The following is a 24,510-nucleotide window of genomic DNA, read 5'->3' on the forward strand; positions in this document are numbered from 1 at the left end:
GCTGATTCAGCTAAACTCAACAACCACAGACCTTCAGCAAACAAGGCCAGCCAGACAAGGACTTTTGTCTGGACTGTTCAGTACAAAGAAAGAAAGAAAGCAAAAAGAGAGAGTGAGCCAGATATGACTGGTTGACTGACAGCTGCTGCTTCTCCCCCCCAGAGCCCAGTCCTCACGTCACTCTGAGCAGGGTCAAATGGCTCAGCACCTCTAGTCTCTTACAGGCCAAGAGGAAAGGTATAGTAACGGTACCGCTCTGCACTGTGTGGTGTGGTGTGGTGTTGTGTGGCGTTCTCTGATTGATCCCAATTACTCTGGCACAAGATTCTTGAATCACGTTCTTTTGGATTCTAATCGGGTTTCCATGGTTCTACTGTATATGACTGATCTCTCAAGAATGCACTCCCTCAGCATGACACATTCTGGACTCCCCCCCCCCCTCCCCCCAATGAGCATTACAGTTCTGGGGAAGTCTGACAGCACTAATTTCGATGTGTATGGGTGTGGTGTGACCTCACACTTTCCCTCTATCTTCATCCCTTCATCCCTCCTGTCCCTTTGATTGTCACTCTCTTTCTCTGTTCAGCTACATGGGATCCAGAGCCATACATACAGTGCATTCTGAAAGTATTCAGACCCCTTCACTTTTTCCACATATTATGTTACAGCCTTATTCTAATTCTGAATTTTAATCCATTTTAGAATAAGGCTGTAACTTAACAAAATGTGGAAAACGTGAAGAGGTCTGAATACTTTCCAAATGCACTGTATATACTGTAGTTTGTCCAACTGCTCTTCATGCTGGTATCAAAGTTATTCCAACTGCTGATCCTAATTCCAATTTAAATTTATTCTAACTACTACATGTTGTGCCAACAGGATTTTCGTTAGGCTTCCGAACCAAGTTTGCCAAACTCTCTGTATCTATGGCTCTGGTGATAGTAACACCATGCTATTTCTTACCTGTCTCCCCCTCTCCCCCTCTCACCCTCTCACCCTCTCTCCCTCTCACCCTCTCTCCCTCTCACCCTCTCCCCCTCTCACCCTCTCTCCCCAGGCTGGAACAAGGCCTCCCTTTCCATGGATGCATCAGAGGAGCATGATGGGTACTCCAGTGCTGAGGAGCCAATGAACTCTGACCCTGAGGATGAGGGTGGGAGGAAACTTGTGAGTCACACAGTCACATTCGCATCTGACTAAAATAATTTAGTCAAAAATATGTATTTTTTACCGATACCATGTTAGTGTTGATTGATTGCATTTTGGACAGAAACTTTTAAAACAAAAGACGTGTTTAGATTTGAATGACTACATTTTTGACCACTTATGAAACCAGCTGACAAAAGTTTACTCTTGAATTGACTATCCCTTTTAATACCACAGTTACTTTGTATTTCAAATTAACTGTGTTAATTGTATCGGTGTGTAAGATTCAGTCTGATCCTCATTATCACCCTTGACCTCTGCCCTGTGACCCCCAGGCCCCAGGTAAGTATACTGTCATGGCGGACTATGAGCAGGGAGGGCCTCAGGAGCTCTCAGTGAAGAGTGGAGACATGGTGCAGGTCATTAAGGAGGGAGAGGACGGACAGTGGTAAACATTCACCTCTCGTTTTATTAACTATGGTGTAGAAGTAGTTGTAGTAGAAGTAGTGGTATTTGCAGTATACATTTCTTTAGAAGCACATTTAAAAAATAAATTGATTGAACACGGATGCTGTACATTATGTAATAACACTGACATCAGAGATATAACGATGACATTTACAGTGTTTTAGAGATACTGTATACCCTAATCCCACACCATGTTTGTCTTGTTATGTCACAGATTATTTGGCTTTTGTGTTCAATGCAGTGTATTGTAGGCTTTGGATAAAGTCTGTGTGTTGTTGAATGGCCCCAGGTTTGTGAGGAACCTCCGGAGTAGCAGGGAAGGCTGGGTAGCAGCAGCTAACCTCCTCACGCTGATCACAGAGTCCAAGTCCTCCCAGTCCCTCAGCAGCTCAGGTACACTCTTTCTTTCTTTCTTTCTTTCTCTCTCTCTCTCTCTACCCCCGTTCTCTGTATTTGTCTTTCTCTCTCTCTCTCTCTCTCTCTCTCTCCCTCTGGATTTTCACTAGCCTTTTAATGTTTTTTAAGTTACAGTATTTCTCCTAATTGAAATAATGTCTTTGGGTTTTTGTTTTAGAGGGCAGTGTGTCTGGCAACCTCAGCACCTCCTCCAGCTGCAGTGAAACCTACACAAGCTTCTCTGATATCAAGCCGTGAAGTCCCACCTCTCCGAGCCTTGTGCTACAGCAACAGTGCCACCTGGTGGTTGGTTGTTATAGAAACAATCTGCACTTTGTTACCCACCCTTTCACAACACAGTGGAGGCAGCTTGGAATGTAGCGAAAAGCCGACTAAAAGGCGGCTTACCAACCTGTCAGTGTGAAAGGTGATATAACTGCTGTTGTCTGAACTTTGCTCTCAGGGGTATGTATGTTGCTTCTCTTTGAGTGAGGGCTGGTCCAAGTTGGGGCGAGAGAGGTGGTGGGGGGGGAGAAACCTCCTAGGGAGAGAATGTGGAGGTGGTGACTCATACTGAGACCAGGAGACCTGGGTCTCTCCCCTCCCCACCTGTGAGACACACATGGACACATCCACTCTCCAATGACCTGCCCTGGACCAGTGCCACTCAAACAACACCAGGCTTTGTTGTGTTGTGTGTGATACCGCCCCCACTCTAGCAAGGTGACGTGATCGGGAGCCACTACTGTACACAACACTCAGACAGACAGGCACCTCAGTAACCAGTTGTATTGTAATTTGCTCTGTGTCAGACTGTGAGTCTCAGAATGTCCATGGTCCTCTCATGATGAGGGGATATTGTTTTTGTTTTTTTAAAGACAATATATATATATCATGTGTTTCTATTTCCCGAGACGCACTGTTGTAAGCATAAATTCACTCATTCCCACTTGAGAGGCAAACTAAGAAGCAATCCATAGGCTAAATTGTATTGTCAAAGCCAGAGCCATAGATTTACATTAATATGGTTTGATAGTCAACATGTCACCGGGTCTGCATTTTGCACCAAAAGTGTCAAGTCAGTTCAATTTTAGGAAGAATTCAAATTGGAATGTCCTTGTCATGGAATATTTGCTGAACAGATAAACTGTGTCTATCTATGGCTGTGGTCAGAGCCAGACCGGTACAATTCCAGTCTTTCTCCCTCCCCTCTGTTCACCACCTGCATTTAGAGGCATTAGACCTGAACTCTTGGCCGTGCTCCCAGGAAGCTGAGAGAGCTATGGTTCAAAACACCAGGTGCTTATTGTGGAGAGGGCAACATTACAGGACACTCGAGAGATCTCTATCGTGTAGAGCTGAAATGATTCCCTGTTGTGTAGAATGGGTAATTGTTTCAGCTCTATTCATTGCATTACTATCTGAATTGCTCACGACTTTGTACTACATTGCCCAAGGTTTCAGCCCGCTGGTCTTTCATAGCCGGACCAATTTTAACAACAGTGCTCAGACATGTTCTTTCACACAGGCTCAGATGTACTACACGTAAGGTGGAGATTAAGATTCCATCCCATACAAAAAAAGATAAAGTCAGGTCTTTTGATGTTGAAATAACTGTGAACTGTACCAGAGAGTATATAAACTTAAATTGCTTTATTTGTACATTTGGCATCAATGTGTATAGCTTAACTTATTTGAGAAAATTACATTTGTACAGATATTACCGTAACCTCCTATTTTTCATTGAATATTGTGTATAAAGACCATATGGTTTTTTTGTGGGTCACCTGTCTTTTCGTGTATCACAGAGATTTTATTGACTTTCTGGCATTGTTTTCAGGGCCATGTCTCCACACCCCCATGAGAAAGATGCAAATATCCTCATCAAAGACCATTAATTTGTCTGTGAGTCCTGTTTGATCTTAGAATATGAAGAGACACTGTGTTGGAAGTTCATCAACACAAAATTTTGGTTGCCCATCTTTCAACCCTCTCAATAAAGATTTTAAACTGTTTTTCGTTATTGTTATGAAAACTATTATACTGTGTCATTTTGATTTGCATCTGGTGAGAGGAAACTGTTGTTATTGTGTGTCACTTTATGCAGCACATTGCTGCATTCGTCTTTATTTTCCTATGAGTATTGATATACAGATCTTATAATTAAAGATATGCATACATATCTGTGTATATGTGTAAATATTTATTTTTAAGTGTATTGTAAAGCGGCTTTAATAAAGTCTGAAATATTCTTCAGTCTCCACTTGAATGTGTGTATAGTCTCTCAAAGGCCCATTGTGCCACAAAATCTAATATTTGTTTACTTGACATGCTGACATGACATGTTGGGTCTTTTCCGATTTCGTGATGGAAGCTACCTACCCTAGTACTAACGGCTAGTGTAAATAAAGCTCGTTGTAATTTCAGTTTCTACTTGTGGCCAAAACTGTAATTTCAGTTTTCTAATTGTAAGTTTAGCTCCTTTAAATTCAGCCGTGTCACAGTCTTAAACCCAGTCCAACTGACCATTATTTCCTGACGCAGCTGACTTAGCAGATAAGACTGGGGTTTGGGTGTATTGATATGAACGGGAGAGTGGCAAATTCTTCCACATTTGTTATTGTTTCTTGGAATCAAAGACATGTTTTGTACATTCAGCCACTGGTTAAGGTAAATTGCTATGTCATGACTACATATAACCAAAATGACGAACTGACACATTTCCATTCTTGTGAAAAACAACTTTGTTTCAAGGGAGTGGCCTCACTTTTGCTTTACTGCACACGTACAGTTTTCTGCTGATCTGATACTTGACACCACGTCATTCTGCCTTGGATGCTATTGGCTATCGTCCGCCATGACAGGGCTTACAAGCGTGATTGGGGATTTCTATTGGAAATGCAGTTTCTGGACCTCTTAGTAATACCAAAGAGACTACCTGGGACACATGTAACAAATTTGTTTTATGATATAATTAAGACAACTCGTGTAGTTGTCAAGCAGTTTCTTTACAAAAGTCCCTTGGAGAACCATTTGCTGGACATTTATCATTCACTTTCATTGTCCTACTGAGAACCATTGTCTCCTTGTATACCACAATGCACTCCGATATTAGCCGTTAGCAAAGTTAACCCGAAAATGCTAACTGTACAGTTTCTTTGGTATTACCAAAGGTCTTCGCATATCCCTCTCTTATAGTCTTATAGTCTCTTTGGTGTGTGCACCATTGGTGTGGGGTGTATCTATCTGTTTTCCGTGAACACCGTTAAGCAAGAAGTTCCAACATTACGACTTCTGGTTTCGTTTTCACGACTTCAAAATAAAAGCGCGATGTAAGAGATTAATGGAAAGTAATGGGATCACAATATTTTCACATAGGGGTGTGGCTGAATATATTGGTACTAACAATCGACTTGGAAATAGGGCACTTTAAGCTGTTGGGGCACAGTAAAAAGGCATCAACATTTTGTATGACAGAGCTCATGGTTGAAACACACTTGAGTTAGATTCTAGAAGTGTTGAAGAGTAGATTGGTAGTCACTTAAAACACAAATAATACATTGAGAGGCTTAAGGCTTAAATGTTTATTTCCAGAGATAAGTTTAACATCATTTCTGGTTCCTTATTCAAATTTAGTATTTTTAAATGCTTAAACAGGTTTAACGCGGGCGCTTTTATTTAGAAGAAATTGTCATTTACATACCACGGAAGTAGGTGGGCGGAGCACAGATACTGCATCTCATCTCGAATCAGACCAAATGGAATTCTGCACTGCCTTCTTAAAAGATTCCGCACATACACACATTCCTCTGACGTTTTGCCCAGCGTACGTACTCAGCGGGTCTGGCGTGACCAGAAAAAGCAGCTCGCTTACATTGGAGAATCGGGACAGCAGTCAAGATATCCGAGGGAAAAGATACAAAATATACTCTTGCACTGTAAGTATCCGTCAACCATAAACTAAGATACAATCAAAATAGCTAAGCCATTTTAGCGCACGCTGGGTTTTCAACCTGATGTCGCCTTTGACATTGTTTCAAACTTGAATAGACACATTCTTGCTAATGTAGCCATCATTTCTTTGGATTGTTTTTCTGTAACATAAACGGTAGTTCTGCATACGATCCGCATGTACGCGTGTGACATGCTAATCTGTCACTGGAACGTTAATCAGACGGGTAGCCTATCCTTAACATTCGCTAATATTCTGATTGTTTATATCCGCGTGCCCATGTTAATTTACATGTTGGTAGCCTTCATCCGGAGAACGCGCCTCCCTAAACATGTTTTATGGTCATTTTGCTCAACACAGACAGCAGCATCACCCAAGTAGGGTGCAGTTGTCACGCATCGATTGTTTGAAGTCTGGCTTTGTGTTTTGTATTTGTTTTGTTCTTTTGCTTTCGCGGTGCTTTCCGTGCACTGGCAACGCCAATTAACAGTGAACAGAGAGAGGCCAATGCATTATCCTGGATAGGCCACTAGTCTCAGCAGCTGTCATTGTCTGGCCTTCTCACAGTCTAGCGAGTGTGCGACTTAATGGAAATCAAACTTTCGTCCTATAAATGGCAGAGACTTTATTTCAAGACATTCAAATATTTGTCCTAACATCATGTCAAATGTAAGTTTCGTTCCTTGTTAAGGCCTGACATCATGTCGCCTAACCATCTACAGTATTGTGTGATGTGCGGTTTAATGCTGCGTTGTGGGTCTTCCACCATTAGACATCAGGCTGATCACAAAACTGGACTAGCCTAATTTAGACCTCGTATGAAAAACGATCAAACTTTGGCTGGACGTGCTCTGTGTCAGGTGTACACACATCGAGTGTGTCTCAAGTGGGTCTGAGTAATTGTATGCATTGTTTGTCTTACTGATGTCAACTATGGAACTAATGGAACGCCCCAATAGGTTGTTGAGCAACGTGAAATGGAATTAGAATGACAGTTCTAATGGTAGTCTGTTCCGTCTGGCCCTACATTGCAGTGTGATGTAGCATAGATGAGGTTCCATTTGTTTGCTCATGGTGCCCGGGGACATGTCTCCATCTTAACTGATGGAGATTGAATGATGTCAGTCCTCGTGAAGGGCAGGACCTCCTCCGCCTTGCCTCAGTGTTGGGACTGCTACTCATGATTTATAAATGACTCCCTGGGGTCTGAGGTCTACTCCAGTAAAATACCAATAGGCTTGCACCTCGGCACACTCTCTGACACTGATAGCCCTAGGCCTAGTACAACATATTTAACAGGTAGTTTTGGCTTAGAGGAAGATATGACATGTAACGTTATCTTTAATCCTGGAGTAGCGTCACTACTGAAGTGGGATAGATAAGGACGGTGTTTGGGGTGTAGGCCTAAGCCTGCCTGGCAGGCTGTAGACATAAATACAATTTTAAAAAAAACAATTTGACATTTAGCAGACGCTTTTATCCAAAGCGACTTACAAGTGCATTTGTCTAAATTAAGTGAATCATCTATATGTCAGTCATCATAAGCAAAAATCTATGCTAGGACCAGGTGCCATTGGAAGTCACAATGCTAGAAGAAGGAAGGATTACTTTTTATTTTTTGCATTATTTTTTTATTTTTTTAAAATATGTTTTTAGGGCATTTCTGCTTTATTGGGATAGAGACAGTAGAGATTGACAGGAAGGATGGGAGAGAGAGGAGGGATGATATGCAAGATAGGTCGAGGGTCGGAATCGAACCAGGAACCTTGCGATTATGTGGTAAGCGCATTAGTGTGCTACGCCACTAGGCGCCCCCCTATTTTTTGCATTATTAACAGTAGAGGAACTGTACAGAGGTTGGATTTTGGCTATAGGTTGGATCGGTTACGTTGTAGATGTAGGATATGATTTACATAACTCCTTTTACATTAGACCATGTCATATCAGAGGTCACTGTTACAGATAATCCAGGAAAAATCTTCTTATGTGTAAAATACTAGGCTACATAAGCCCTAGTCCTTTACCTAAGGTCAAGTGGGATTGTCAACTCCAGTCAGGCATTTATGACTGCCTTGCCTTTGAGGTGTGTGTGAAGGGCTAGCTAATAAATGCTGTCCATGAACATTCCACAAATTGATTCCGTTTGATGACGACACAAAGAGCTGCAGGTGAATTTGGTAACATTAACCAACCAGTTAAGAACTTTGAAGAAACGTACTCTTCTTCAACAGGTTAAAACTAGCCTATGTAACCTGAATCACACAGTAGTTAGATGCCTGGTGCTTTCCTATTTCCTTGTTTCAAGTCGCGGCGTGTCTGAATGTGGATTATCCTCTCCATTACGGACACATACTGCGGCCACGTATGACTGTTAGGTGCTTATTAAAGTTGCATTACAGCCTGTTAATCCCATGGCCTCATGGGAAATGCAGCCCTATGAGCTCTGTGAATAGTGGAAGGAAGGAGGAGGGTAGGGGGAGGGTCTCCCCCTCCCTTCCATGGTCAAGGCTGGGAGGGGAAGGAGTAGAAGGGATTCTTGGGTCAGCCTCCTGAGTTAAGTGCAGGGGCGTTACTTTCTGAGGGGGTGCCTTTTTACCAAATGTTCAGGTAGAAATGTGCTGTCATGCAGATAAAATAACAGCGTCTACACTATACGTTGCCATTTATATCTGCAACTCTGTGCGAAGGTTGCAGTCCATTGACTAGGCCCTGATGAGGCCTGTGATCAAAGTGACAAGCTCCTGGCATCGGCAGTGGCGGTCTGCTGTGGGTGGGTGGGAGGGAGGGAGGGAGGGAGGGAGGAATGGAGGTAATACCCTCACGCTCAGAGCAGAGGATTATCAGTCACAAGTTGTACCACCTCTACACAACAAACTACCTCCATGTTGGCACCAAATGCTCCATGACAATGACATTTGAGATTTAGAATTTGAACACGTTGGCACCAACATTTCCAGGACCTTTTCAATCTAGCGAGAACCCCCTAGGCTAATCTAAGGCACAGGTTTAGGCTAGTAAACGTATGCAACTGTTTTCACAAAATATTGATGACAGTTCATTGTTTTACCTTTCTTTTCAGTTTATTTTCCCTCTTAAAAACTTGGTACACATACAAGTATTTTAGTTCCCCTGCTTGTTATTTTTGAAACGTGGTACTATCTTGAATGATGAAACCAAAGGTACACACGCACACACACACACACACACACACACACCTGAATGAGCTGTAGTCTGGCTCCCTTTTGTTTTGTTGTCATGACAACCATGCTGGCTGAATGCAGTGAGGTGTGCAGAGAGCAGTCTGACTCAGGAGAATGCGGGTAATGCTCTTTTATGAATCACTGGGTCCCAGGAAGGGAGCTGTCTCTTTCTAATGCCCAGCCCAAAAACAACTCCTAGCACCTTCCTCTGCACATCTGAATAAGCTTGATAGGTAGGAATGCACCAATCTGTTTTTTTCCGCAGTATCGGCTGATGAAGATACCGATATCTTTCGGTGGGGGTTTGTTTTGAGTGCAGTGGAAATTAAGTATCTTTATGGCTTGCTTCCTGTCCAGGATGATTTGTGACTGTTTTTGACAAACAAAAACAAAATAATGCTGAACTGAATTGATAACTGTTTAAAATGAGCTCTGACAGTAATTGTTAGTCAAGCTAATTATTGAGAATCTTATCAAACCACTCAGTTAACACAGTCAATGATTGAGCTATAGCTGTTTAGATCAACAGCAGAGACAAAACAAACTTTTAACATGTTGTAAAATGTTGGACGGTTTGGAACACAAGCTGGATGGCTTAGCCAGTCCGTCTCCCTGGAGAAAACAACTGCCCATGTTTGCTAGTAATAGGTCAATGTTGGCTGGAGACCGTGACAGGTTTTATCTCGGCAAAAAAAGGCTTTGTTCCATCACCAAACTTTATTATCCCTAGGTCTCACGTCGGAAGCTTTAAAATCCTGGAAATCTGAAGGCACGGCCCTCAACTGGGATACAGAAGTGAGAGTTTTCCCCACTGCAGATAGCTTACTGTAGGCCACTTTCGACATTCGCTGTCATTTTTCATGTTTCAATAAACAATAAACAAAATCCTTTTTCATGGATTTGGGGTGTCATTGTCGAAATAGTTCGCTGTCATCACCATTAATCACCTGCATTTTAACTATATAGTTAAAAGACAGTTGTACCCCACTGGGAAACTCATTGGAAACAGCACTTCCGTACCCCAGTAGAGGGTTGTGGCCACTGTGGAACGTCACACTGTGAAGGTCTATAAAGAGAAGTGAATTAATAAACAACAGGAAAAATAGGAACAGATATCGCTTCTCTCCCCCCCTCCGTGTGTGTGTGTGTGTGTGTGAGACGTGTGTGAGTGCAGCCCCTCCACCTCGTGTCCTCTCACAGCTGAGGGGAAAATAGTGCTCTCTGCCTCTCGCTTCCATGCGATCTGCTTGAGACTCCTCAGGATATTACTCCATTGTATTAATACCCAATCACCAATCTCATATTTAGCATGAAAATCGTCCGATTCTGCTTTGGCTTGAGTTTGATCGGTCCATCCCTAGGTCGAAACAATGTGGCGACAACTTCACTTGCATACATTGCAATGGGCCTCACAACTGTTAGACTGCATTCAAGTTCAGTTGCGGGAAATGATGATTGTGTGTGTGTGTTTCAGGTTCTGAGGAGACACTCTGAGGAGAGGTCCTGCCAGTATGCCGCTGTTCGGAAAATCCCACAAGAGTCCTGCGGACATCGTCAGGACACTAAAAGAGAACATGGGTATCCTGGTCAAGCAGGACAAGAAAACAGAGAAGGTAGGCGAGACAAGGTCTCATACTGGGAATACTGGGAACAAAACATTGATGACAGGTTCACAAAAAGGTTTGGTTTATTACTTTTCCTGACAACTCAGAACTGGACATTGATTTGTATCTTTCCCCTTGTGTGGGGTTTTAGTCCTCAGTTGTCCAGTCGTGTTATTTCAGAAGGTGTGTGTGAATAGCTAGGTAGCAGTAGGGCAGTTGGGGGGGCCTCGTCAGGTCCACCAGGTCCAGTTAGTGTAGTTATTGCCCAGTGCCCCTACCTGACACTGGGCTGTTAAAGTAGCACCACTGCCTGGCTTGTCATCCATTGACACCCCACTGTAAAGGCACTCTCCACCATACTCCTGTTACTCTAAGGCCGTCCAGCCAAACCCCACAGTAACCAGGCCTCGGCCTGCTTTAGCCATGCTAGCTACCAAACAGAACCTCCACCATCTTAGAGATTCTTCTCAGTCTTCTCTTTGCAAATGACCACTGATCTTAAAGACACAATACAGAACTGTTGTCACTAATTCTTGACATCCAGTGTTGGCTTGAATGTTGACTGTATGGTTCATGATGTAATGTTAATCGATTTATGTCGTTTAAGTGTCCTGACCTGAGAATTCGGTTTAAGGCTAACAAACTTAAGCAAAATAAGCTTTTACTCATGGGTGTGGGGAGGTGTGCCCCATGTCTGTCCAATCAGGTAATTTCTTGACAACATTGAGTCTAATTAGGGGACCGAGCTCAAAAGCTCCCCATAGGTCGGAAGTTCTATAAGTGACTTTAAAGGGCTTGATGGACAACACTATGGAAACCTATCCTGTCCCATCACCTATCAGGGGTCAACAAGGAAAAGAGACTAGAAGAGGAGGTTCTTGTGGAGAATTGGAGCACAGCCAAGGGTTAGCGTTAGCCAAGGTGTCTGCCCAAGACTGATCCAAACCATGTCTACAGTGCTCAGTACAGAGTAATGCAGTCACAGTGTCCCCCCCTGGTGGTGAACCCAAGTACAATCACTAAATGTGTCCGTGTCTCCCTCCCTCGCTCTTCCAGGCGTCGGAGGAGGTGTCCAAGTGTCTGGTGGCCATGAAGGAGATCCTGTATGGGACCAATGACAAAGAGCCTCACACAGAGACGGTGGCCCAGCTGGCTCAGGAGCTGTACAACAGCGGCCTGCTCATCTCACTGGTGGAGAACCTGCAGGTCATCGACTTTGAGGTGAGCCTGACAGCCTGGCCACCAGGGCTTCATTGAAACAGTCAGTAATGCTCTTTCCTGCCTTCCTCAGGTCCCTGGCAACAGCAAACTTCCTAACGTTCAGCTTTCACTTATCCAGTCTTATTAGATCAGTGATTACAGGGGAGGAGGGGAGGGGAGAAGCATTGTTCAAACACTGGACCTCTGTCTATGGTAGAGCATCAGAGGAGTGAGGTAAGGAGAGGGACAGGGCTTAACAAGTGTGGAGGACCAGTGTATTCATGATTCACAGAAGCAGTCTATTCACACCAGTGCCCAGCAATTACTGCGCATTCCACGTGGCACACCATACTATAGGACCACGGAACACAGCTTTGAATTGGAATATCTGTTCTACTGGTGATGATTCTGTGGTTGCTGCTGTGTCTGTCCACAGGGGAAGAAGGACGTGTGTCAGATCTTCAACAACATCCTGAGGAGGCAGATTGGCACCCGCAGTCCCACCGTGGAGTACTTCTGCTCACACCAGGAGGTGCTGTTTGTGCTGCTCAAGGGGTGAGCACACACACACACACACACACACACACAATTCAATGCTTTATTTTGAGCCACAATTAAACAATATGATATAATTGAGGTCATATAGACAGATGGGGCTCTATTTTAACAACCCAAACACAATTGTTGATCTCAGCAATTGTGGACAATGCAATGTGACAGTAATTAGGCACACGATCTCTAGACTTAATACTGTATGGGGCCACGTATCTCATAAGCAATAGGCTTGCATTTGCGATAATGAACATAATGTTCTCGTTGAGGATTTCTGATGTTCACACAGGCTAATACTGGATTTGTTGGCTAGAGCATTAATAAACGAGGCATGAACAGCTGCATTTGCGATTTAGAGGTGATTTTGACGCGTCTTAAATGGTACTTTGGTGCATTTTTTTTAAGAACACACCTCATAATGCCACCCCTCCCATCGCAGAGCAAGCAAGCTCATGTGAGACTGGTTAATTGCCAATCTTGGCAAGAGTTCCCACGTGTCCTAGAACACTTTCAAATTAAAAACTGGTCTGGAAAACATACGGAAATAAGAAAGAAAACAAAATGCCCTGAAACTTTGCAGGGTCATGGAAAAAATTAAATAGGGTTACAAATACATACTGTAGTCTTCACTGTTTCTCTCAGCCATAATAAATCTATCGAATAAACATGCATCAATTAAAAACGTGTTTGGGCATAGCTTGTTTCTGCGTGCGGTGGCAGAGTCCAGGGAAGGTCTGTTCAGAAGTGCAGGCCGAAGGCATCATTCACCGCACTGCTTTCTGACCGCGCGCTCAGTTCTTCAACTGGTTGAGGACGGAGACTGTGATGTAGTGAGAAGTAAGACAATTTGTATGGCTACTCGCCCCCCTGCTGGTAGGCTATGGTTGTCTGAAATGTCGGGTAGCCTATTGGATCAGCGCAATTGCAGATACCACAACTGGTTGTTTACCAGCATACAGAGGTTACCTACCAGTAAATGGAGGGCAGGATCAAGGATTCTAAATACTTGTCAAAGTAAGTCAAGCAGTTCAGTCCATGGCAAGAGGGTTGGTGTGTTCGGAACTACGTTAAGCCTAATTGCGTAAAGTTTGGTGATTTTATAGGCCTACACAAAAAAAAAACAGCGTTTTGGAAAATCCCTGTTTCTATCGGTTCTGTTGTGTAGCCCATTAGGCCTGCTTATTTTATTGTAATTCCGTGTGGGGAAAAGGCTATGCAGCCTTCACTGAAGCAATCCGTGGGGAGGTTCATTTGTACAACAGTGCCTATATGCTTACTCAATGAGGCACATTCAACACATGCTCAATGAGAATCTTGTGTGTGCGACACTGACTGCTCACTCAATGTCAAATACAGTATGTGCCATTGATACATGGCACTTATTGATGCAGGATAGCGGGGGGTTTCCCAGTGTTGTGGATCAGTAGCAAGCAAACTGCTGCTTAAAAATGCTGCTGAAAACTATGTAGAATTGCATGAAATGTGCTTTCAGAAGACCACATTTTCCTGGGAGAGGACTCCCAGACCCTCCACCCAGACCCTCTGCAAATGAAAAGATGCCACTGTAGTGCTTCTTTATTGACTTGAACACAAGCCTATTAGTAAGTCTTGGTTAAGGATATTAAAGTAGTAAAATAAAGGGAAGGTCAATATTGCTGTTTGATTGCAGATTAATTAGCACCAACTTGCTCGTGCTGGGGTATCGGGACAGACCAACAGCCTGGAGATAGGGAGGAGCTGTTTCCTTAGTTTCCCTGTAGGCAAGCACCAGGGTCTTGTATATGATGCACCAGAGTAGAGTGCAGAGGAGAGGTGTGACATGACTTGAGATGGTAATTGTGTGTTTTCTGATGTGTGTTTGTTTGTTTGTTTGTTTGTTCCCGGCAGGTACGAAACCTCCCAGGTGGCGTTGAACTGTGGGATCATGCTGCGGGAGTGTATCAGACACGAGCCCCTGGCCAAGGTGGTCCTGCACTCTGAACACTTCCAGGACTTCTTCAGCTACGTGGAGATGTCCACCTTCGACATCGCCTCAGACGCCTTCGCCACCTTCAAGGTCAGACAACCAATGCTAATGTGTCTACGTACGTATATGGATTATCTAGCAGAAATGAGCTCAAGGGACAACGTCACTCTGAATGTGTAATTCAATGTTCATTTTTTACATTTTGAATTTAGCAGTTAGTTGACATGGTTTCCTCTTCCTCCTTCACAGGACCTGCTCACGAGACACAAGGTCCTGGTGGCTGAATATCTAGAACAGAACTATGATGCGGTAAGTGGCAGTTTATTTTTTAAACATTCTTGTGCCTCAGCAGCGACTAACATTTACCAGATGGATAGGAGTAAAAAGAAAATTGTTTAGCTGTTGCACCATCCATCATTTAACCAGTTTACAAACTGGTTTGTTTTGTGTGAACGTACCGAGAACATCGTACATGCCACGTCTTTCAACATGTCATTTACCAGATGAGTGCGGTATGGAAGTGTAAACAAAAAGTGTTTTCGTTGTCATAGCATCCTCTGTGATGAATGAATGTATTTACAACACACCACCCCTGGGAGCGTCTCTCCTGATTGGTCAGGCTCGTGTGGATAAGACCACCTTGTGTGTTGGTTGAGGTGCAGAGCTCGTTGAAGAGCCCAGAGTCAAGCAAGAAGCTAGCCTTGAAAGCTCCTCGGGTTACAGCCCCTACACTAGAGACTACACTGTAGTCTGCTTGTCACTCCCCTCCACAGAATGCCACCTTTCAGGCCTCACACAGACGCAACCTGAACACCACCTCATACAGCAACACCCTACAGTATGTCAAGTGGAATCTCTCTTCTCACCGTGTGCTCTTGTGTCACTGCAGGTCTTTGCAGAATACGAGAAGCTGCTGCACTCTGAGAACTACGTGACGAAGAGACAGTCATTAAAGGTGTGTAGTTCTTCCACTGTGGATTGTCTGTCCATATCCTACTGTATTAAGATATGCGTGACACAACGCTTTGTGACGTTTGTGTTTGACAGCTGTTGGGAGAGCTGCTGTTGGACAGGCATAACTTCACGGTGATGACCCGGTACATCAGCAAGCCTGAGAACCTGAAGCTGATGATGAACCTGCTGAGAGACAAGAGCCCTAACATCCAGTTTGAGGCCTTCCATGTCTTCAAGGTACAGCACTCGACAGCCTTTTCCAGAGCCACACACACACACAAGTTTGACAAACTATCCTCCATGTTTGTTAGCACTAAACATTTTAGGTCAGTAATATGACCTAAAGGTGTGCAGATTTTTCTATAGGTCAATCACATTTAAATTTGGATTCTAACTAGAATGTTGTTGTCTTGGTACGTTTTGGTGCAACAGGGCACCCATTTTAATTTCAAATCCCTACTGTAACTCCCATCCCCAGGTGTTTGTGGCCAACCCCAACAAGACGCAGCCCATTGTGGACATCCTGCTGAAGAACCAGACCAAACTCATCGACTTCCTTAGCAACTTCCAGAAGGATCGCACGGACGACGAGCAGTTCAACGATGAGAAGACCTATCTAATCAAACAGATCCGAGACCTGAAGAAACCTGCCTCTTAAACCAACCCTCAACCCACCCCTTAACATTAACTTTTTATTGACAAAGAAAATACAAAAATACATTAACAACAATAATAATAATAATTATATTTAAAATCTTGAAGACATTATTTTGTCTTTTCTTGGTTCCTTAAACTTGCAAAGAAGTAGTAGTTCTCAATCACTGATGTTCTCCGTTTGTTTTCATGAACCCTGTTTAGCATTGGTGTGTAGGGCCACAACCGGACGTTTGAGGCGGTCGATTCCCTCTCTTGGGAGAACCAATGGTTAAGACCTCAAGGCCAATGGCTGCGTGCGACAGGGGGACCAGAGGGGTCCTCACTGTCATTTTTTTTTTTTCTTTTCATTGCTACTGTATTTGCGGGCATGAGCTAGCTAGTTTAGATCAGTACTTCTCATACACTCCTAATCTCAATGCAGTACAACTGAAGTATCCACAATTAAAACAAAATAGTGGTGAAATTGCTCTTTTATATCATTAGTAGAGGATCCAAATAGTAGTCTGAATTGTTCCAATTCTAGAAAAAGGTAGTAATATTCTATAATTCTCCTAACACTGTAGAGACACTAATGCTTTGATTTGTGTAAGTGTGGAATTCCTCTTTGGACTGTCATTCCCTTCTGTTCTTACTCCTATGGTGGTATTTACACTTCAATTGTGTTTGGAATCTGTAGGTCCTCTGACATGTAAGAACTCTAAATTTGCTCTTACAAGGAAAGTATGAGATTGCACGTGTCATGGTCATGTCATTAACCTGCTTTAAGAAGGCAAAGCCAAACCACAACCTGCCCTTGCAATCCAGTACACTGAAGGTCAGACAAATGCACCGAAACATGTTTTTTCATTTCTGAAAGGGGGGTCATTTTGAATATACGAAATGATAACTGTGATTTCATATATATCACTGATTTTATTTTGATCATTGGTTCTCTTCACAGGTGGCTGACAGCACTTTCTGTACGATTCATTCTTTTTCTTTATCTTAAGCTGATGTACTTTCTTGTTCAACAGGGCTCGATCATGATTATTTTTACTTTTTAATAGTGTATTTTAGTGTATTTCATGTGTATAAAAGCTGGATTTGGTGAGTGCCATTGTGAGTGACAGAAGAACCCATGTAGGCACTTTTAGTTGACCTCAGTTAACGGAGGTGGTTGCCGGGAGACTTTTTTTTCACTGCAGTTTTTTTCTGTACTAAAGTGATTTCTTTAGCTTTTTCGTCCTTATTTAGATACAAGGCATGGAGAGGAGAGTAATGTTAAGGGACACATTAACGGTTGGGGACGAACACTCAGAGGCCTTTTTGTTTTTGTGTTTACCCTTCCTCTTTTTGTATTTTAAATACATTTTTAGGGGAGCTTAGTTATTATTTGAAAAATATGTTCCGGTTGAACATATTTGTTGTGATTAAGCAATGAACCTCTAACTCACTATACCTGAGTTATGCTGTTGAAGAAATATTTTACTTTTAAACTGTTGTTGCTGTTCATTGATTGCATCAAACAAGGACAAGGAGGCCAAAATCTGTCTAGGAAAGTTGACCAGTAACAAAATACTTGATTATGTGGTGCCATGACAGTACATGTAGCTAAGGACCTTACGTAAATGTGAAAAATCAAACCAAATAATTGCAACGATACATCCAGTAAATTTATTGGATGCACAAGTTTGAACACTTGAATAAACATGAACAAATCAATATGAAACAAATTTGAAGACACCACCAGTGAATAACAAGCGATTGTTCTCATAATTGCTAAGTCCTTACTCTGGGGATAAATTGAGGATGGAATGGCACGAAAGAAAAACGCAATTTGTGTCAATCATGCCCTGGTCTTTTTGATGAAAATGAAAGCCATTCCCGATGGCATAAGCTGTGACAGTATTATATTACTATGATTCAAATTACATACAAGAGACTTAAAAACAAGAGGTCAAGATTCAGTCTGTATCAATAGTAACCTATTGTATCACCAGAGCCTATTTCAATTCAATTCACTCTACTTTGGGTATCCTCTGTTCTGTACTAAATAAAAGCAACATTTGGTAAAAACAACCAACCATGTGTTTTCCGCATCAATTCTGCTGTACCACTTCACCAATAAAGGATAGAAATGCATTCCTGCTTTGTTGTGTTTGTGTGATCCATATTGTTATTTCTAGTGTGTTCTTGTTGGCCAGCTGGAATCATAACCAAATGTGCTCCACTGTACACATGTGCTCTGGACCTTTTAGAAAGTTCTGATTATTATTAAAAAAAAGAGGAAACATTTTAAAAAGCCATTTTTAGGAAGGCCAACACCCCCCCTTGCCATTTTAAACATTTTGGAAGTATGTCTGATTGTGACAAGTTATCTTCAGTGCAGCCCCTGTAATTACAGTAGTAGCAACAGTTATAACATGCCATGCTCTGACAATGCAACTGGCAAAAGACGGGGTCCGTGATGTCTACCACTGAGGTGTCCAAACTGAGAGACTGCAGAGGTCACATGCACTACCTGGAATTCTCCACTGCTTGAAATGTTGCAGTTCACCTAAGGCTACAGTCAATCATAGCCTTTATAACTTTATAACATGTTCTCAGACATACAATTAAATCACACACACTTACAGTTTCTCAATCGCTTACATTTTTGTATGAAATTTGTATGAAACTGCAGTTCACATGCCCACCACAATAACACACGCACACAAGCACAACAGTAGCATTTTCAGCAAAACAGTTAAGTCATTTCTCATTGCTTTCACACAATTCAAATGTTAACTGTTTTGCAAAAAGATGCTTAACACAACTATCTACATAAGACACACACATCAATTGAAAATTATTCTCATAGAGCATAACTATTTTTCCCATTATAGTGAATCTCTTCTCATATGTAAACTATGATTGCTCAACAGTTCAACTGATAATCAGTAATGCTTATTTTGTTGTTGTAACAACCTGCTTGATTTGTAATATTCTAGATGAATTTGATTTATATTTATAGCAAGCATAGATATGCATATTGATGGTTATAGTTACTATATAGTTTGTCATTGTGAAATGAATGGTAGAATTAATATTTTATTTGATGACAAATTATACTGTTTTGTGCAATGATTTGCTTTTGTATTCTACGTTGTGAGAGTTGTAGTGCAATTTGCTAAATAAAGGTGGTATTGTGGCAAACATGGTTAGAAGATCTGTGTTTCGATAAGTTGTAAACTGTTTCAAGAAATGTGCTCAAGCAATCAAGAAACGTTGACGTTTACATGAAGCCTTTCAATAACATTAAAATTATATGAATATATCTACTGTACATAAGAACTATGTAGTACCATTACCTTTGAATATAGAATCCCTTTCATAACCTTGAGTTAACGCCTTAAAACTGCCTCAATCACAGGGTCCATCCAGTACCTTCATCCTCTCCTGCTTCTTTGGAAGTAATCACTGAATCTGATTGGAAGTGAAGGCAGAGTTAGTTTGTTTGTTTGTTTGTTTGTTTGTTTGTTTGTTTGTTTGTTTGTTTCCTTCCTTCCTTCCTTCCTTCTTTCCTTCCTCCCTTCCTTCCTTTCTTTCTTTCTTTCTCTCTTTCTTTCCTTCCTTCCTTCCATCATTCCAACCTTCCTTCCTTGTGTCCGGTATTCAGACTCAGTCTCTGTGCCTTTTTAACTGTTCAACAAGGCCTTTCTGGCCGTAGTCTCTTATTGCACTGAAATTCCTCTTCCGCCTGTCTTCCATGCTTCCTGTGCATCCATCTGAAATCAAAACAAGACGGTTTCAAAGACTGTGTCGCTGTCTGTAAAGTGCCAAAATATTAGCCATGGTGCAGCGAAGTCTGTTTTAGCTTGAGTCAACTTATTTTAGTCTACTGGAGAAAGGCAACAATGTAGCATTGTTTAATACATAAACATAAACAGCCAGGCAGGCAGAGATGGAAAACTCACTTGCGAGATGGGGACTAGAATTCACAGAAACAGCTGAAGAGGACTTCTGCCACTATGACAAAAAAATTATAAATATGTTATAAATATGTAGAATGTAATAAAAGTTATAAATATGTAATATAAAGATGTTATACACTTCTAAGTAAAAGAAATCCAAAGCAAGAGCTATTTATACAGGGTAGTGTATTTCAATAGTCTAATGTGGTTTGAATCCTCATTTCCTCTCCTCCAGAGGCACTGATTTGAAAACACACAACAGTGAAAGTCATAGCTTGAATGGAAAACACCTACAAGGCACCTACGTTCACTAGTCTGCTTCTCAAACATCAGCCTAGAAGAGGGGTGAAGGTACAGAGGGAGAGGAAGCCACTATTGAGTATTGACTATTGAGATGCACCCCATAGAGAACTATTCATCTGTCAGTCTTGATACTCACAATAAACTTCTGGACCCCTTGGAGACTGTTGAATCTGAGGTAGGAGATGTCTCCCTTGTCCTTGCCACTGTCCAGGTCAGTGGTGTAGATCTGTTTGATCCCTGCTCCTCCTATCAGTGGCACACACTCATCACAGGGACATTTGGTCACAAACAGCATGGTGTTGTCCTCCTCTCTGATCTCAGCACTCCTACACAACAACAATAATATTAACAACAACAACAACAACAACAACAACAACGAGTTTATTCATCCCCTCAGGGGACATGTAGACTGTAGAAGGTTTCACAGGAAGAACTAAAGCATGATTACATGCATCTTCCACTGCATGAAGACACTCGACTTAGAAGGAGACTCCTGACCTGAAAGTGAGGGCATTCTGCTCAGCGTGGACAATGTATCTGTATTTCCGTCTCTGGCGGTCCTGCTGCTTGTTGTCCATCTGGGGGTATTCGGCGTACTCAGAGCCCACTGGGTAAGCATTGTAGCCGCACCCTACCAGATACAACCTCCCTGTGCCATCACAACGACCCTGCAGCAGAACAGGCCGAGGGGAAAGCATTACAAGTGTACATACAAGCTTGATGCAGAATACACAACACACACAGGCTAAACCCAGTGGGATTGACATGTAAGTGCAAGTATAAGTGACCCTTTTTGTCTGGGTGCTGTTCCTCGCTAAGTAGTACGAAACAAAAACACAAAATACAAATCATACAGTGAATATTCATGAACAGACTCAGCATTGTACTGAAAACAAATAGCTTCATATTTTACTCACAGATTTCCCTTCTGCCCAAATGACAGCACCAACCCCCACCTTATGGTCCTCTTGAAAGAGAACAAAAGACGACACATGAAGACACAGACCATTTCAAAAGAATGCCCCACAATTATCTTTAGACCTTTCAGACTGGAATAAAATAGTTACTGTACAGCATGTTACATTCTCCAAGGACAGATTGTCCAAAACATGTGTAGCATTGTGAGGCTAGAATGTACTCTGGACTGTCTTCTGACACCAGACACTCCTCCAGGCAAGTGTTAATATATTTACACTTATTTTATTTGGCTATCTGGATTAATATTAATAAAAAGATGATCAAGACCTGTTCTATAGGCCAACAGATTGGCCTGTACAATACAGTGTCTGGCAATGTCCTGGGACACCCCCTGGGTCTGGGCCAGTTCCAAGGTAGCAGGCTGAGGGTCCTTCCTGTAAGAAAGAAAAGAGGACACTGTTTAGATGCTCCTAGTTTCAATTTCAACCACTACTATGTCTTTCAACGACTGTGAGACCTTTCTCTGTGTTCGGTCGGCTATTCTGCTTTGATTTCACATGATACTTCACACACCCTGTGTATGTGCATTCTGCTGGATGTGCATTCAGTACACTACCTGGAAGTTTCCTTCCTGTAGAAGCCGTACTGGCCAGGCGACACACTAGCAGTCACTGAGGCCAGAAGCTCCACCAGCTCCCTCATGTTCTGACGTAGGCTCGAGAAGTAGGGTTCCATGCAGAAGTTCTCCAGGCCAATCTGAGTCAGAACATCACGGTGCCGCTGTTCGGGCAGGATAAGGAACTCTCTGGAGAAGGTGTCAGAGTCCCGTCTCCGGTGGGCCCTGAAGAGGTCCCCTGTGTCCAGCCCAGGGTCGTCCCTCTTCACCCTCTCCATGAAGTCACACCTCCTGGAGGTCTCCTCCACAAACTGCTGCAGGCCGGGGGCCAGGGGCTGCAGGAGGACACAGATCTGTGGGCCGCTGTTGGACTTGAGCTTCTCGGCTGCACTGGCATCGAAAATGGCCTCCTGGGTAATGGAGTCAGTCCTGTTACAGCCACCCACCAGCAGACTGATCTCGGGATCACCAGGCCAGAAGGAGATGCGGCTAACCCCAGCTGAAGATGACAAGAGGGTGTTCAATTTGGAGGGATGAATAAAACTGCCCTCAGAGTGCATGCTCTAAAAAATACCTCACAGCCCCTTCCCTTCCCTTCCCCTACCTCTTCAGTGTTCACACAAATCTGAAGGGACAGGATAGGTGTAACTAATAAGTGATTTTCCTACCTATTCTTTTAGGGGCCAAGACTAAAAGGCTTCAATCTGTTTTGCCATTTGACGGGTGGGAGGTTTGTATATCTGGCTGGCCTCACCGTTGATTATCATCTTGAGGCAGGAGGCACAGGGTCTCCTGGAGAAGTAGAGCTCACAGGAGGCCAGCCTGGACCCATGTCTGATCACAGCTATCTGGCCAGCATGCAGCTCTGGGCCTGAGCAGTGAAGACCCACCACCCTGTGCTCCCGCACCACCACCAGACCTGTACCTCGCGTCTGAGACACAGTCACCAACAAGAGGAAATCACATATTATCTTTGATGCCTTTCTGGGCTTTCTAATCACACTAGTCATACACAGTTTTACTTGCACTTCACTTCTCCACAATGATACTGACTACAACAAAGTGTAAGGCTTAACACAAATAAGGCCATGTGGCCTAGTGTGGGTCACACGTACAAACTGATTGCCATTTCTCTGTTCTGGCTCCTCTTTGGGGAACAGTTCCATCCATAGACTCAGCAGCGTGAAGAGGTTAACCTTGGACAGCCTGGGTCCATGGCCTGGAATATGAAACCATATAAAGGGGAGGGATTACACACATATACAGAATTGGCACAGATAAGAACATAATCTTGCGATGGAGCAGCAAAATTGAGTTGAGTCACTTTCGTTTCACTGAAATAGAAACCGCACAACCAACTGCTGAACTGAATCCATCCAACTGTGGCTACGACCTGATGTTCTAGAGAAAGTGCCATAATTATAGCCTCATAAAACAAGCCGGTCTGGTTCAACAGGCTTGCCCACAGGCTGGCACATTTTACAGTTGCATTTTTAGTCATAAGTAATTATGTCATCGACTATAACTGTATGTCAAACTTATGAAGCCACCCCGTCTAACATGCATGCATCTACGGCGGGACGTTGCGTGTTTCAATGTAGCTACACGGCAACACGTATCCAAAGATGAAAACATACTGCGCGGTGATATTGACAAGCTGTCATGTACTGTCAACTTACAGTCAGCTGATCACTCACCTTGGAGTTTAGCGTCTGTTTGTGTACTGGCCTCCCTTACATCGCGACCTCCCCTACAATTACATGAAGCGGCACAATCCAAATCTTCATTTGTCTGTGCGGTACTTGCTGTTGCCATTCAATCAGTCAAAACACAAATAGCGGTGAATGTCGCCGAACAACGCTACTCCGACAATTCGTAAGATATTAATGTTGCTCCATCTAAGCTTTTTCCTGTTTCTTCTGACGTAGAAAATGGGCGGATCAATCCTGTCCGACCAACCCACTCGCACTGTCACTGGTCGACCTTTAATAAAATGATCTGTTCTGTAAAAGATAATTGTTGAACTCCGTCCACCTACTCCGAGTGTATATAAATGAGGATTTCTTCAAAATATAAAGGCCCACGTTAAAGTTGTTCAAGCATTTTTAAAATTGTAAATATGGATAAAATATATATATATACATATAATTTCTGTTTTAAGGGTTTGTAATTCTTCGAATATCCTAATTACCCTGATGAAAGACGACTGGACTGTGTAGGGCACATACAATGGATTGTATACAAATATGTAGTACCGATGCAGTAATAAGATGTTGTTTCCACTAAATAAATTATATTCCTTTGTATTCTATTATCTGTTTTTGTCATCTTTGGTCAGGAAAATTACATTTATATGACATACAAACTAGATGATTTCAGGGCCCTGGACAGTACCCCCAAAAGAAATAACAGCAGTAAAAAGTAAGCAACATTTGGTAAGACGCCGCTTTAGACTCAACTCACCTGATCTACGTTGTAGAAGTGTTGCTGAGTAGATTTGTACTCAAATTTAGTCTTGGAAAAAATATGTGTGTATGTTCGCTATGCAATCCAGGTAGGGCATTGTTAGCTGTATGACCCCAGTAAAAAGTCATCAACACCTTATATGATACAGTTCATGGTTGAAACTCACTTGGGTTAGATTGG

General features: G+C 42.7%; 3 protein-coding genes across 8 annotated transcripts in view; 2 read left to right on the forward strand and 1 right to left on the reverse strand.

The window, feature by feature from the left end:
- mcf2la (mcf.2 cell line derived transforming sequence-like a) overlaps positions 1-4,261 on the forward strand; it is a 37,759-nt gene extending 33,498 nt beyond the window's left edge. For 4 of the 6 annotated variants that reach the window (XM_083684966.1, XM_083684967.1, XM_083684968.1 and 1 more), the window contains exons 27-31: positions 163-237; positions 1,058-1,167; positions 1,482-1,594; positions 1,904-2,007; positions 2,189-4,261. In XM_083684966.1, coding sequence (XP_083541092.1) covers positions 163-237; positions 1,058-1,167; positions 1,482-1,594; positions 1,904-2,007; positions 2,189-2,268 — 482 coding nt within the window. In that variant the 3' untranslated portion in view covers positions 2,269-4,261. The remainder of the gene's footprint in view (positions 1-162; positions 238-1,057; positions 1,168-1,481; positions 1,595-1,903; positions 2,008-2,188) is intronic. The other 2 variants (XM_083684970.1, XM_083684971.1) reach the window with 1 other exon arrangement.
- Positions 4,262-5,829: 1,568 nt separating this feature from the next.
- On the forward strand, positions 5,830-17,443 carry cab39l (calcium binding protein 39-like). Its single transcript, XM_083684315.1, has 9 exons — positions 5,830-5,948; positions 10,637-10,775; positions 11,823-11,987; positions 12,403-12,521; positions 14,406-14,574; positions 14,734-14,793; positions 15,374-15,439; positions 15,532-15,675; positions 15,917-17,443. The coding sequence occupies exons 2-9, from the start codon at positions 10,674-10,676 to the stop codon at positions 16,094-16,096; spliced, it is 1,005 nt and encodes a 334-aa protein (XP_083540441.1). The 5' UTR covers positions 5,830-5,948; positions 10,637-10,673; the 3' UTR covers positions 16,097-17,443.
- On the reverse strand, positions 17,065-23,774 carry cdadc1 (cytidine and dCMP deaminase domain containing 1). Its single transcript, XM_083684314.1, has 10 exons — positions 23,562-23,774; positions 22,980-23,083; positions 22,619-22,796; positions 21,865-22,363; positions 21,576-21,682; positions 21,248-21,297; positions 20,829-20,998; positions 20,467-20,656; positions 20,031-20,082; positions 17,065-19,841 (listed from the first exon to the last, which is right to left on the reverse strand). The coding sequence occupies exons 1-10, from the start codon at positions 23,677-23,679 to the stop codon at positions 19,735-19,737; spliced, it is 1,575 nt and encodes a 524-aa protein (XP_083540440.1). The 5' UTR covers positions 23,680-23,774; the 3' UTR covers positions 17,065-19,734.
- Between the last annotated feature and the right edge of the window lie 736 nt (positions 23,775-24,510).

Source organism: Argentina silus (assembly GCF_951799395.1).
Source record: "Argentina silus genome assembly, chromosome: 14".
In the NCBI taxonomy this organism is placed as follows: Eukaryota; Metazoa; Chordata; class Actinopteri; order Argentiniformes; family Argentinidae; genus Argentina; species Argentina silus.

What these genes read in the sequence shown, in the direction of transcription:
- cdadc1 (XM_083684314.1), bottom strand. Translation starts at nt 23,679, where the DNA reads ATGGCAACAGCAAGTACCGCACAGACAAATGAAGATTTGGATTGTGCC. An exon ending in CCTCAAGATGATAATCAACG is followed by an intron (nt 22,364 to 22,618) that starts GTGAGGCCAGCC and finishes TGTCATCTTCAG; the next exon opens with CTGGGGTTAGCCGCATCTCC. An exon ending in TCTGTTGGCCTATAGAACAG is followed by an intron (nt 21,298 to 21,575) that starts GTCTTGATCATC and finishes TTCTCTTTCAAG; the next exon opens with AGGACCATAAGGTGGGGGTT.
- cab39l (XM_083684315.1), top strand. Translation starts at nt 10,674, where the DNA reads ATGCCGCTGTTCGGAAAATCCCACAAGAGTCCTGCGGACATCGTCAGG. An exon ending in AGGACAAGAAAACAGAGAAG is followed by an intron (nt 10,776 to 11,822) that starts GTAGGCGAGACA and finishes TCGCTCTTCCAG; the next exon opens with GCGTCGGAGGAGGTGTCCAA. An exon ending in TAGAACAGAACTATGATGCG is followed by an intron (nt 14,794 to 15,373) that starts GTAAGTGGCAGT and finishes GTGTCACTGCAG; the next exon opens with GTCTTTGCAGAATACGAGAA.